The sequence below is a fragment of the Aquarana catesbeiana genome, linkage group LG11 (assembly GCF_042186555.1).
Source record: "Aquarana catesbeiana isolate 2022-GZ linkage group LG11, ASM4218655v1, whole genome shotgun sequence".
Taxonomy (NCBI): Eukaryota; Metazoa; Chordata; class Amphibia; order Anura; family Ranidae; genus Aquarana; species Aquarana catesbeiana.
The window spans coordinates 111,410,465-111,423,560 of record NC_133334.1 but is presented as its reverse complement, the minus strand read 5'-3'; the positions used below and the strand labels follow the sequence as shown (position 1 = coordinate 111,423,560).

At 44.5% G+C, this 13,096-nt stretch overlaps 1 protein-coding gene across 2 annotated transcripts in view; it reads right to left on the bottom strand.

Annotated features, from left to right (window-relative positions):
- The window catches only part of CDC42BPG (CDC42 binding protein kinase gamma), a 268,963-nt gene that overhangs the window by 90,492 nt on the left and 165,375 nt on the right, over positions 1-13,096 (bottom strand). For both annotated transcript variants that reach the window (XM_073604887.1, XM_073604888.1), the window contains exons 19-25: positions 12,833-12,981; positions 12,461-12,549; positions 12,321-12,370; positions 10,932-11,012; positions 5,090-5,158; positions 1,052-1,157; positions 838-971 (exon numbers count right to left, since the gene is read on the bottom strand). In XM_073604887.1, the coding sequence (XP_073460988.1) occupies positions 838-971; positions 1,052-1,157; positions 5,090-5,158; positions 10,932-11,012; positions 12,321-12,370; positions 12,461-12,549; positions 12,833-12,981 (678 nt within the window). The remainder of the gene's footprint in view (positions 1-837; positions 972-1,051; positions 1,158-5,089; positions 5,159-10,931; positions 11,013-12,320; positions 12,371-12,460; positions 12,550-12,832; positions 12,982-13,096) is intronic.

Sequence of the window (13,096 nt, the reverse complement as noted above, 5' to 3'; positions counted from 1 at the left end):
TGAGCGAGAAGTACCCCTCAACCTATCCAGGGCTTCGTTACGAGTTGTGCTAGTCTCAATTATTTTAGCCAATCAAAGGCTATAGCAGTAAAGGGTGTGAACATACATGCATGCATGTATGCGCACGCGCGCACACACACTGGCCAGAGGTCTATTTTCATTTATTTGATTGAAATGTTTTCTTAAGAGATCAAAACAGACACATCATATAGTTAGAATAGCTGCCTACATACAAGGCACTTGTATACAGGACATGCAGAAATACGTGATCTAGAAAAGGATAGCAATATTGCCCTCTTCATACAACCTTGTATAAAATTAGTGGTCAAACAGAAAAATAATTAAAGTAGTTGCAAAGGCACAATGTTCTTTACCTTCATGCATGAAGGTAAAAAAAAATCTGTGTACAGCAGCCCAGAGGACTTACCTGAGCCCCCTCTCGATCCAGCGATGTCCACAAGAGACTCCTGATTGGCTTTTGGCAGCAGCGGGAGAAATTTGCTCCCACTGCTGTCAATCACAGCCAGTTAGCCAATCAGGAGATGGAGGGGGCAGGGCCAAGCCACGGCTCCGTGTATGAATGGACACTTAGACCTGCGGGTCGGGAGCATGCCTGCTTGGGTGCCCCCACAGCAAGCTGCTTGCTGTGGGGGCACCCAGCAGGAAGGAGAAGCCAGGAGGGCCGGCATTGGACCCGAGAAGAGGAGGATCCGGGCTGCTCTGTGCAAAACCATTACACAGAGCAGGTAAGCATGACACTTTTTTTTTTTTTATTAACAAAAGACTTTAATATCACTTTAATGTGTAATATATGAGAATGAAGTGGAGAATACACACCGATAAGTATCCTTCCAGAGCTGTTCCACTTCCAGTCACTGGATCCACTCCATATATCTTCTTAGTCTGACTAGGTGGTGAAGGGCAGATATTGGCACCCTCCCGGCATGACACATGGCACACGTAGCCACAAACTACACACACAAAAAACAAAGAAATTAGACAGGTCTCTCTTGATATTGTATTTATATTTTTGCAATGTTGTATTCCTCACCTTCACAGCACAATCCTTGCCGTGCCACACCAACCATAACAGATGTACAGCGCAGACACTTTGTTGGAGATGTAAAATTTTTCACTTTAAAAGCATGTGCCTTGGGCTGTAACAAAAAAATGTTCATACATGAAGTGAGAAATTCTGGAAACACTTTTAAAGAATAGAATAATACTGAAAGTTTGTAGCTAAGCCCTCTGGTAGTAAAAGGGCTCGTACTGTCTGGCACTTTGACTGCAGCAGCAAGCAAGAAATGTATCAGCATAGAGCTGGCCTCTGAAATTGAAGCGTGATGTGCTAAAGCAGGGGTCCTCAAACTTTTTAGACAGGGGGCCAGTTCACGGTCCCTCAGACTGTTGGGGGGCCGCACTATAGTTTAAAAAAAATATGAACTAATTCCTATGCACACATCTTATTTGTAGTGCAACAAAAAAAACAGGAAAAAAACAGTACAATATTTAAAATAAAGAACAATTGTAATCAATATGAACTATCAGTATTTCACAGACTCCCCTCATTACAGAACCACTCCCAATCACAGACCCCCCTCCCCATCACAGACTCACCCCATAACAAAGCCCCCCCCATGACAGATCCCCCATCACAAAGCCCCCCAACACAAACTCCTCTCCATCACAAAGCCCCACATAACAGATTCCCCCATATCACATACTTCCCCCATCACAGACTTCCCCCATAACAGACTCCGCCATCACAGATCCCCCCATAACAGACTCCCACATAATAGACTCCCCCCATCACAGATCCCCCCATATCAGTCCCCCCCATAGCACAGATCCCCCCATCACAGATCCCCCCATATCACAGATCCCCCATAACAGACTCCGCCATCACAGATCCCCCCATAACAGACTCCCCCATCACAGATCCCCCCATATCACAGATCCCCCCATATCACAGACTCCCCCATCACAGATCTCCCCATCACAGACTCCCCCATAACAGACTCCGACATAACAGACTCCGACATAACAGACTCCGACATATCACAGATCTCCCCCATAACAGACTCCCCATATCACAGACTCCCCCATAACAGACTCCCCATATCACAGATCCCCCCCCATAACAGACTCCCCATCACAGATCCCCCCCATATCACAGACTCCCCGATCACAGATCCCCCCATATCACAGACTCCCCCATAACAGACTCCCCATATCACAGATCCCCCCCATATCACAGATCCCCCCCATATCACAGACCCCCCCATATCACAGACCCCCCCATATCACAGACCCCCCCATATCACAGATCCCCCCCCATATCACAGATCCCCCCCATATCACAGATCCCCCATATCACAGATCCCCCAATATCACAGATCCCCCATCACAGATCCCTCCATATCACAGATCCCCCATCACAGACTCCCCCATATCACAGATCCCCCCATAACAGACTCCCCATCACAGATCCCCCCATATCACAGACTCCCCCATATCACAGATCCCCCCATAACAGACTCCCCATCACAGATCCCCCCATATCACAGATCTCCCCCATAACAGACTCCCCATATCACAGACTCCCCCATCACAGATCCCCCATATCACAGACTCCCCCCCTATATCACAGACTCCCCCCCTATCACAGATCCCCCCCATATCACAGATCCCCCCCATATCAGATCCCCCCCATATCACAGACTCCACATATCACAGATCCCCCCATATCACAGATCCCCCCATATCACAGATCCCCCCATATCACAGATCCCCCCATATCACAGACCCCCCCATATCACAGACCCCCCCATATCACAGACCCCCCCATATCACAGACTCCACATCTCACAGATCCCCCATATCACAGATCCCCCCCCATATCACAGATCCCCCATCACAGACTCCCCCATATCACAGATCCCTCCATATCACAGATCCCCCATCACAGATCCCTCCATATCACAGATCCCCCATAACAGACTCCCCATCACAGATCCCCCCATATCACAGACTCCCCCATATCACAGATCCCCCCATAACAGACTCCCCATCACAGATCCCCCCATATCACAGATCTCCCCCATAACAGACTCCCCATATCACAGATCCCCCATATCACAGATCCCCCATATCACAGACTCCCCCCCTATATCACAGACTCCCCCCCTATATCACAGACTCCCCCCCTATATCACAGACTCCCCCCCTATATCACAGACTCCCCCCCTATATCACAGACTCCCCCCCTATATCACAGACTCCCCCCCTATATCACAGACTCCCCCCCTATCACAGATCCCCCCCTATCACAGATCCCCCCCATATCACAGATCCCCCCATAACAGACTCCCCATCACAGATCCCCCCATATCACAGATCTCCCCCATAACAGACTCCCCATATCACAGATCCCCCATATCACAGATCCCCCATATCACAGATCCCCCATATCACAGACTCCCCCCCTATATCACAGACTCCCCCCCTATATCACAGACTCCCCCCCTATATCACAGACTCCCCCCCTATATCACAGACTCCCCCCCTATATCACAGACTCCCCCCCTATATCACAGACTCCCCCCCTATCACAGATCCCCCCCTATCACAGATCCCCCCCATATCACAGATCCCCCATCACAGACTCCACATATCACAGATCCCCCCTATATCACAGATCCCCCCTATATCACAGACTCCCCCCAGATCACAGACTCCCCCCAGATCACAGACTCCCCCCAGATCACAGACTCCCCCCAGATCACAGACTCCCCCCAGATCACAGACTCCCCCCAGATCACAGACTCCCCCCAGATCACAGACTCCCCCCAGATCACAGACTCCCCCCAGATCACAGACTCCCCCCAGATCACAGACTCCCCCCAGATCACAGACTCCCCCCAGATCACAGACTCCCCCCAGATCACAGACTCCCCCCAGATCACAGACTCCCCCCAGATCACAGACTCCCCCCAGATCACAGATCCCCCCAGATCACAGATCCCCCCAGATCACAGATCCCCCATATCAATATTACACTGCCGCCCCCTATAATATCACAGCACTCCCACTCAACACTTACCTGTATCACGCAGGACGCAAGGCATGGTAGGTCCGGACGGAGGGCCGGACTTTGGAAGTGAGGGGCAGGTGATTGGTTCCTGGGACCACCCCGATGCCTAGTAACCAATCGCCTGCTTCTTAGCACAGAAGGTCCTTTGTCCGGGCCTGTCATGTTTCCCGTCCTGTGTGATGGAGGGAGCAGATGGCAGGGGGAGTGCTGCAGTGTTAAAGGGGCAGTCCGCGGGCCAGATAAAAAATGCTGGAGGGCCGGATTCGGCCCGCGGGCCGTAGTTTGAGGACCCCTGTGCTAAAGTAACGATAGTAGAGGAGCTATGGCATCAATTTGTTGAACTCCGTTCCCCTTGGGTGCAGTGGTGTGGCAGGTTCACCCTCAAATACACCGAATTATAAAGCAACATTTCTTTAAGGCACAGAGGGAGATAAACATTCAATAGGCCGTAAGAAATGAAGGTGGATATATACCGAAGCTTGAGTCAACAAAGGTCAAATCAGTGAAAAAATGTGTTTGGTTGCAATGCGTTACTGTGCTAATAATTATTATTTCCCCTAATACGGATTCTAGTTCTGAATAATGTATGCAAATGGAAACAGCCCTATTTGCCAAAAACAAAATCATATCAAATGCATGTTTTTTTCCTTGCGCTTGATTGGGTGCTCTGGCGCAAATTCCCCTTTGCAAAGTGAACAATGTTTTTTGCTGAATCTGAAAACATGAGGCTCCACAAGAACCCTGTAATCAATATTCTTGTGGTAGAATTTAGAAATTTGGGAGTAATGCAAACGGAGATTGTCCACAGTCACCAGAGGCCACCTATTGCTGGAGAAAGTTTCTCACAGGACTAGGCCAACAATGGACATGAATTAAAATTTTAAATTCTGAGGTGTATGGCAATAGGGACAAGTCATCTGATATCCATGCACCAACCAGACACTTATCTGAAGATTATCCTCAACGATGAAAGAACAAGTGCAACGACATACTTACTTTGTCTGCTGGCTCTTCTGTATATTCCATGATTCCAACAGACCTTCTGTTCACTTTATTCTTCACAGACTAGAGAAAAAGAAATATTGTTTCTGTTTAATAATTCATGCCAAAAGCAATTACCAGAAAAGCAATGCCTGTTTATTAAAATAGCACTCAAACTAAATACATCAAAAACAGTTAAAATATTGTGGACAGCGACAATCAGCAAAGCCATTACCCTGATCAAAGGTTGTAGGCTACTTACAGCGTGTAAAATAAGTATTGAACATGTCCCCATTTTTCTAGGTAAATATATTTCTAAAGGCGCCATTGACCTGAAATCTTCACGTCGGTAACACATGCAATCAATACATACAAAGAGCCCAAAAGAAATGACACAGGGAAAAAGTATCGAACACGCTAACTGAAATTTAATTTAAAACTCCGTGCAAAATCCTTTGTTGGTAATGACTGCTTCAATATGCTTCCTGTATGGAGAAACTAGTCGCATGCATTGCTCAGGTGTAATTTTTGGCCCATTCTTCCACACAGCCTTCTAATCTTGAAGGTTTTGTGGGCATCTGCTTTGAACGCTGATCTTAAGTTCTTTCCATAGATTTTCTATTGGATGGGCCATTCTATCAGCTTTATTTTCTTTCTTTGAAACCAAACGAGAGTTTGCCATTTGAACTCCAAGCATGGTGTGTATTATGGTCTCATCTGACCAGACTAGATCCTCTCAGTATTTCACAGGCTTCTCTAAATGTTGTGCAGCAAACTTTAAACAAGCTTCAACATGTTGTTTCTTCAGCAATGCAGTCTTGCGTGGTGAGCATGCATACAGGCCATGGCGGTTGAGTGCATTACTTATTGTTTTCTTTGAAACAATTGTACTTGCCAATTCCAGGTCTTTCTGAAGCTCTCCACAAGTAGTCGTTGGCTCTTACACAACTCTCCTGATAATTCTTTTCACTCCTGTCAGAACTCTTGCGAGGACTTGGTTGTGGCAGGTTTATGGTGAAATTATGTGCTTTCCACCTCCGGATTATAGCCCCAACAGTGCTAGACCATTCAGAAGTTTTGAAATCCTCCTGTAATCAATGCCCTCAGTATGTTTTACAACAATAAAATTGCGAAGGTCTTGAGAGCGCTGTTTGCTGTTACCCATCATGAGATGTTTGTGTGACACATTGGTAATGAGACACCTTTTTATAGGCCATCAGTTAGGACTGAGCCAGCTGATATTAATGCAGCGTTCCGCCGCCCCCCCCCCCCCCCCCCCCAGCAAAAAAATGTAAAAATGCAGCAGCTACACATACTGTAGCTGCTGACTTTTAATATTAGGACACTTACCTGTCCTGGACATCGAGCGATGTCGGCACCCCAGCCGATGTTTCCATCCGCTCTTGGGTGCTGCCGTCACCATTGCCTGTAGGGGAAACCAGCGGTTCCCTACTGTGCAAAGTGCGCTGCGCTTTTAGAATAGCCCGGTGGTGGGAGAAGGAAGAAGGGGGCCGAACTTTTGACAGGTGACTGTCCCCACTTCCGAGAGATCTCGCCACAGTGAGATCTCTCGGAAGTGGGGACAGTCACCTGTCAAAAGCCAGGTACCTGCTCCCCACCGAAAGATGGCAAAATGTGTCACCAGAAAGGGGGGGGGGGCTGGAGGCAGATATGGAGAGCTTCCACTTTTAGGTGGAACTTCGCTTTAATTTGGACTGACAAAGGGCAGGACTGCTTTCGAATTACTGATAGATTTCAGCTGGTGTCTTGGTTTTCCATGCCTTTTTGCACCTCCATTTATTCATGTGTTCAATGCTTTTTCCCTGTGTCATTCAATTTTATTACATGGAACTTATTTATTTTGGTTTCTTTGTTGTTACCGACATGTGGTGAAAATTTCATGTCAATAGCACATTTAGAAATATATTTACCTAGAAAAAAAATGGTGACATGTTCAATACCAAATTTACCTGCTGTATATTCATTCTTTTTATTGGCACCCGAAAGCTCTAAAGTAACAGACGGTAATGAGCTACCATGTTTTGAGGTGCGGTGCATCAGAAAAAAGGTGCAGGTGCATTTTTTTTTATTGTTTGCACTTATGTGTTGGCAAGCAATTCAAATTAATTGGCAGTCCTAAAGAAACAAAAAACGGGATTGTTCATGTGTTTTAATGCAATGCATCAGATGGGAAAGGTGTGCAGGGACTAAGTTTAGTCACTGGCATAATGTTGACCACTGTGTTAAAAGCAAACTGATAATAAAATTAAATACACATGAAAAAAAGAAAAAGGGAGGAGAAAAATGTGTAGTTGGGTTGGAACACATTCTTGCCCTATTATGGGGAATGGTGGCAGCAAAAAAAAAAAAAAAAAAGTGATTATGCACTATATCTAGAACCCCCCCACCCTTCCCCCATCCCAATGGCTGCTAATATTGGGGAGGAGCTGGATCCCACTGACCACTAATATTGCAAGACATGTGGTATCCCACTGACTACTAATATTGGGGTACAAGTTTTACACCACTGACCGCTAATATTGTGGGAAACGTGGTACACCAATGCTGGGGAGCATTGCACCCCACTGACCATAATGATGATAAATATTCATGGAAAAGTTGGACGCTACTGACCACTAAGATTGTACCCCACTGAGTAACAACGCTAGGGAGATATGTACCCACTGACTAGCAATGGTTTGGGGAAAGGATGATTGCTGCCCACCTAAACCAGTGCATTATTCCAGCAAAGGCGGGGCATACATTTTCTGAGAACTGATATGGGGGGGGGAGTGACTTCATGGGCACTAGCACCAGGGCATTTTTTTTCCAGTCACCATTTAACAATGCAAGGTAATTTTTCCCTCCACTAACTGACAAGTAGGGCAGGTTTTCCCTCTACTCACCAGTGCCAGTATTTCTTTTACCCAGTGATGCCAGGGTTTTTTCCCCCTCTACACATCAATAAAAGTACATTTGCTTTCCTCTATGCCCCAACACATGGGCTTTGTTTTCACCAACGCCGGGATCATTCCCCCTACTGATCACGGACACCAGGTTATTTTCTTCCTTTAAGCCACCAACATAAGTGCATTCCTTCTTATATACTCTGAAACTTGCGCCGCATACACTATGTTGTGTGTGCTATACTCTTGACCACAGTACTTGTTGGCTGTGCCATATATTACACACTGCTTACCAAGGTATTTATTGTTTATAGTTTATGTCCCTTTACGGCAATTAAGCCACACCCATTTTTGCTATAGCTTCGCCACACCAACGTGCCCCACTTTCTCAAATTCCATATTTGGGAGGTAGGAATTAAAAACTCTCCCTACGATCTTCCATTGTGCACATTAGGCACAGAAGAGCAAAATAAAAGGCCCCAAAACTGCTGTTTGCCAGTAAAACAACCCTTTCAGTATATAAAAGTATGCCTCAAAAGGTAACATCTCCAGGTGAAGTTTGCTGAGACTGAATGTCATTAGTCCACCGCTGCATTTAGGTTCCTACTAACTTCTACATCAGTACAGGACTCAACAGTGACTTGGATGTCAGCAAAAAAGTTTTCCAGCACTCCCACATGATCCAGGACAATTGGGGGGTTGGCTGGTTAAAGTAGATTACCACATAAGCATCCTTCTCTCATGTTCATGCATATCTGCACCTTCCACAGTTCCCTTCTTTCATATAGATAAAACACCACTAGTAGTGGTCAAACACCACTACTTTGTGAATGGAAATCTGAGTGTTAGGGCCCTTGCACACAGATTTTTCCTGCATTTTTTTCCTTACAAGAAAAACGTTTCCCTTTAAATCCTATGGGACTTCTCACACCACTGCGTTACAGGTGCAGTGCGTTTTGAAAAATCATGCATGCTGCATCTTTAGTGCAGTTTTGAAAACCACACCAAAAACATGAAATGCAAATCGCAGCAAAAATCACTGTAAAAAACACCACGATCTGGCATATTTGGTGCTTTTGAGTGACATGTCCATTTTTCACAGGTGCAGGCAACCCAAAAAACGCACAATAAACGCATGTGAAACATCGCAAAAACATTTGCTACAGAGCAGTGTGAAAATACCCTTTGAAGTACTCGGAAAAATTTAAAAAGTCAACAGCTACAAAAAGTGTAGCTGCTGACTTAATAATCGGACACTCGCGGTCCAGCGGTGCGAGCGTACAAAGCCCCGCTCCTCTCCCCACAGTGCTGGTATTCTTACTGTGGGCACCACAGGCACGCACTGAGCATGCACAAGCCGCGCTCTGAATGCCCAGGCAATCTTCTGGGACCTGTGACGTGTCCCAGAAGATTGCAGGGAGGGGAGAGAGGTGAAGTGCCTTCTGGAGCCGCAAAGCCGGGAGGAAGTGGGATCTCTAAAAAGAGGGTATCCGCTCCCCCCCCCCAAAAAAAAAAATGACATGCCAAATGTGGCGTGACAGGGGGTCAGCTGTACTTAAAGCGGCAGTTTCATTTTTGGGTGGAACTCTGCTTTAATAAGGTAAGGTATTCGCAAAGCTGTTTTCTCTTGTTTGGGTGTCGAGTATTAGTTCTCCATTAAGGACCCTGTTTAATTTCTCATTTACCATGTTCCGCCCAAGTTTAACTAATTAGTATATGCCTATCCAGCCTTAAGAAAAATTAACCCAATTTGTTTTTTAAAGTTCAAAGATGGGAAAGAAAAAGGCTTACAAATGTCATGCCAACTGTAGAATATGAATTTATTCAACACAAATAAGCAGAGATATGAATATTGTCATTTTATACTAATAAACACTACCACATTCAGGTGAGGTCACTTCTCAAATGGGTGGGCTCCAATGCATTATAGAGCCTTAATACATCAGGGCCCCCTCCCACTTAATAGCAACTGCAAAAGAAAAAAAAAAAAAAAAAAGGAGAAGATGCTGGGAATGCCAAATATCCCATATGTGACAAGACGACTGTACAGCACTGTGCGGAAGCATCGTCTTGCAAGATTTGCCATGGCTGGCTTCTTCGTGAATATATTAGTTGCACAGCTATTATAGCTTCAACATTTTCAGTTACAGACCCAACGTTGGTATGCAGAACAATATAATCAGCATGCCTTGTCTGCACATTTGCTCCAGGTCAGTGACAAGGCAAAGGGATTAGGCAGTCAGCCCAGCAAACTTGCATTCCCAGAAGGAGCGATGAGGCAGCCCAATGGAAGCCTCCACATTTCTTAACAGATTTACTTTAAAAGACAAACTTGCCGCATTTTCATCTCCATATACAGTAAATGACACACATGAATACAGACCTCCTGGTGCACCTTTCTACATTCATTTATATTGAAAACTGAATCCAGGCATCCTTACAATACTTACCTTCTAGGTAAGCAGGTCAGATTTTTAAGAACCACATGAGGGTAGATCTACAGTCAGGCAAAGCCACTTACTGTCCGCTCAGAGGCAGATAACAAGCGACTTGATTGCAGTAATATGGAACAAGCACTTTACTGCCCTGCAGTTTGCAACCAAGTAACCGAGCAAGTCCCACAGCTGCAATCTCACTTAAGGTGGTAAACTTAAAAAGGAAGGCTACTTTTTAAAACCTAATCAAGTATGATAAAAGTTTTACCTGTTGCAACATTAAAATGAAAAATCAGTAGTGTAGCGGATGTACAATTTGACATCAAATCCTTTTATAGCTTTTACTGCAAAAGATACTAGTTTTAAAATGCAACATACTCTAGCTGATGCTTCCCATTTTGACATTTCAAAGGTTTGAGAATTAAAGAGGAGGCCATAGGCAGTGCAGTTCCAAAAATGTGGGTACTGTTTGCACTTTTCTCTAACTGATTGCAGTCCTATTCAGCAAATACTTACATCAGTTCTGTCACCACGTCTCATAATAACATTGCTGAATGTTTGGTGCAGCTCAGGGGATTCTGTACTGACCAGATCCTTCTATTGAAAAAAAAAAAAAAAAAAAAAAAAAAAAGACATAACAAGCAACATCCAGACATTTGTGGACTGGAGAGCCATTTTTACACAATTCGTGCTATCCTGTTAAGTAAACACTTAAATTTTTAAACACTTTATGATTGCATTTTATACAATTGCCTTAATACATAACTTCCCCCCTTTAAAAGTAGAATTCTAGCTTTCATTTGACTTTAAGCGGCTTGGGCCAAGCAGGCCCAAGCTATTTTTATTACATTACTATGTGGCTGCGGTGTGTCTTATCATACTGTTGTGACATTAGCTACATACAATCTGCAGTGTTGTACTCTAACTTCTCGTCTGCTGCTAGAACAAAATCGAGTGGGCCTTGAATGCTTCTCTGCCATTCAGGAGAAGCTATGTAATTAATCAATGATTCTTTGGATTGGCTGAGGTGGAAAGGTAGGCAGACGACATCTTGGGCAATCAGAAGAATGCTTGTATTCATTGACAAAAATACAACTGAATAGTAAAGAAGCATTCAGGCTGATTCCGCTTAGTTCTGACAGCAGACAGAAATTTGCACATACTGCTGAAGAACAAAGAGCAACTTCCTGCATGTAGCTAATGCTACTATAGTAGAAAGAGCACACAAATCAGCCACACAGTAATGTAACGGAACAAGCTGGTTTGGGCCATCTTGGCCAAAGCAAACTAATGTCAAATGAAAGCTGGAATTCTACTTTAAAGTGGATGTCATCTGTCATGTTAGGGGATTTTCCCTCTTTGTTCTGGTGTCATTCCTATGAGGTTTTGTATAATGCACTTCTGCAACCCACTCGCATTGCCTGCACACAATGTCACAAGATTTCTTAATACTTAAAAAGACTAAGTGGCAGTGTCCATAGATAGCCCCACCTACTCAGGAAGTTCTACTTACACATGCCACTTCTCCTCACTGCCATAGCCATTGGTAATGTAGTGGAGTGTCTGGTTATATATCAACCCCCTAAGCTCCAACACCAGCCAAAACTGAAGTAAAGTCAGGCTGGGATGCTGCAGCAGGGAGACCGTGAGGGAGTGTGGATGAGTAAGCATAAAAGTCTTGGAGGGGGGAAGTGCCATGTGTCTCATTAAGATCTCCACAACTGCATCCGCAGATGTATAATAGGGTCATCATCCCTAATGTCTCCACCCAAATCTTTTATAGGTTTCACTTAAAATATTAACTTTCTGTTATATTCTTTCTTGGCGCTGTTTAGGACAATGGGGCACAGTTCAACACAATACTGATAAGAAATGATATCTGCATAAGATTTAATGTGCTTGTACCTCAGAGCGAAATGACAGAAATGGTATAAGTGAACGCTGTGGCTTGTTTTCTGAAAAACAAAACATCATCATGAAGACAATACAGACTAACTAGCATTGCTTTCTGCTATGTTTTATCACAAATGATGATCACGTATCACCTGCTGTAACCTTTGACTTGGCTTCCTCACGCAGTTTCTCTAGTTCTGCTTTCAGCTTCTTGTTTTCTTCATCTGCCTCGTGTAGCTTTCTGTTTTAATAAAGAAAATTGAATCATAAAGCATAGCAGGCAACCTACTGTATTATTCTTCAGGTCTTATGTATGAGTAGCTGACACATCAAATGGCAGCATACTGCCAAGACAAAAGACATTCGATTGTTAAACATCATCGTAAAAGAATCACAAAATGCATTATTCTAGGAAGAGACAACGACTATGACTTATGGATGAATCCAGAATACCACTAAAGAAAGGGGCACCATTATGTGACTTTCAGGATGTAGACATACGGCATATACTTCAGACAACCCACCTATCGGTTTCAAGGTTCTCAGATTTGAATTTGTTCAACTCCTCCTGAATAGTCTGCTTGGCTCGGATCTCTGCATCAAGGGCAGACTGGAGCTCTAAACGTCCTGAAGCCTCTAATTTATGCAGTCTGCGTGCTTTCCACTGGCTTTCCTACAATAAAAGACAACGCAATAAACCTTGTCTTATTGGGGCCCTGGTGTAAAAAAAACTGTAGAGGTCAGCAATGGATGACATTGATTCATTCAACTTGGAAAGGCATGTCACA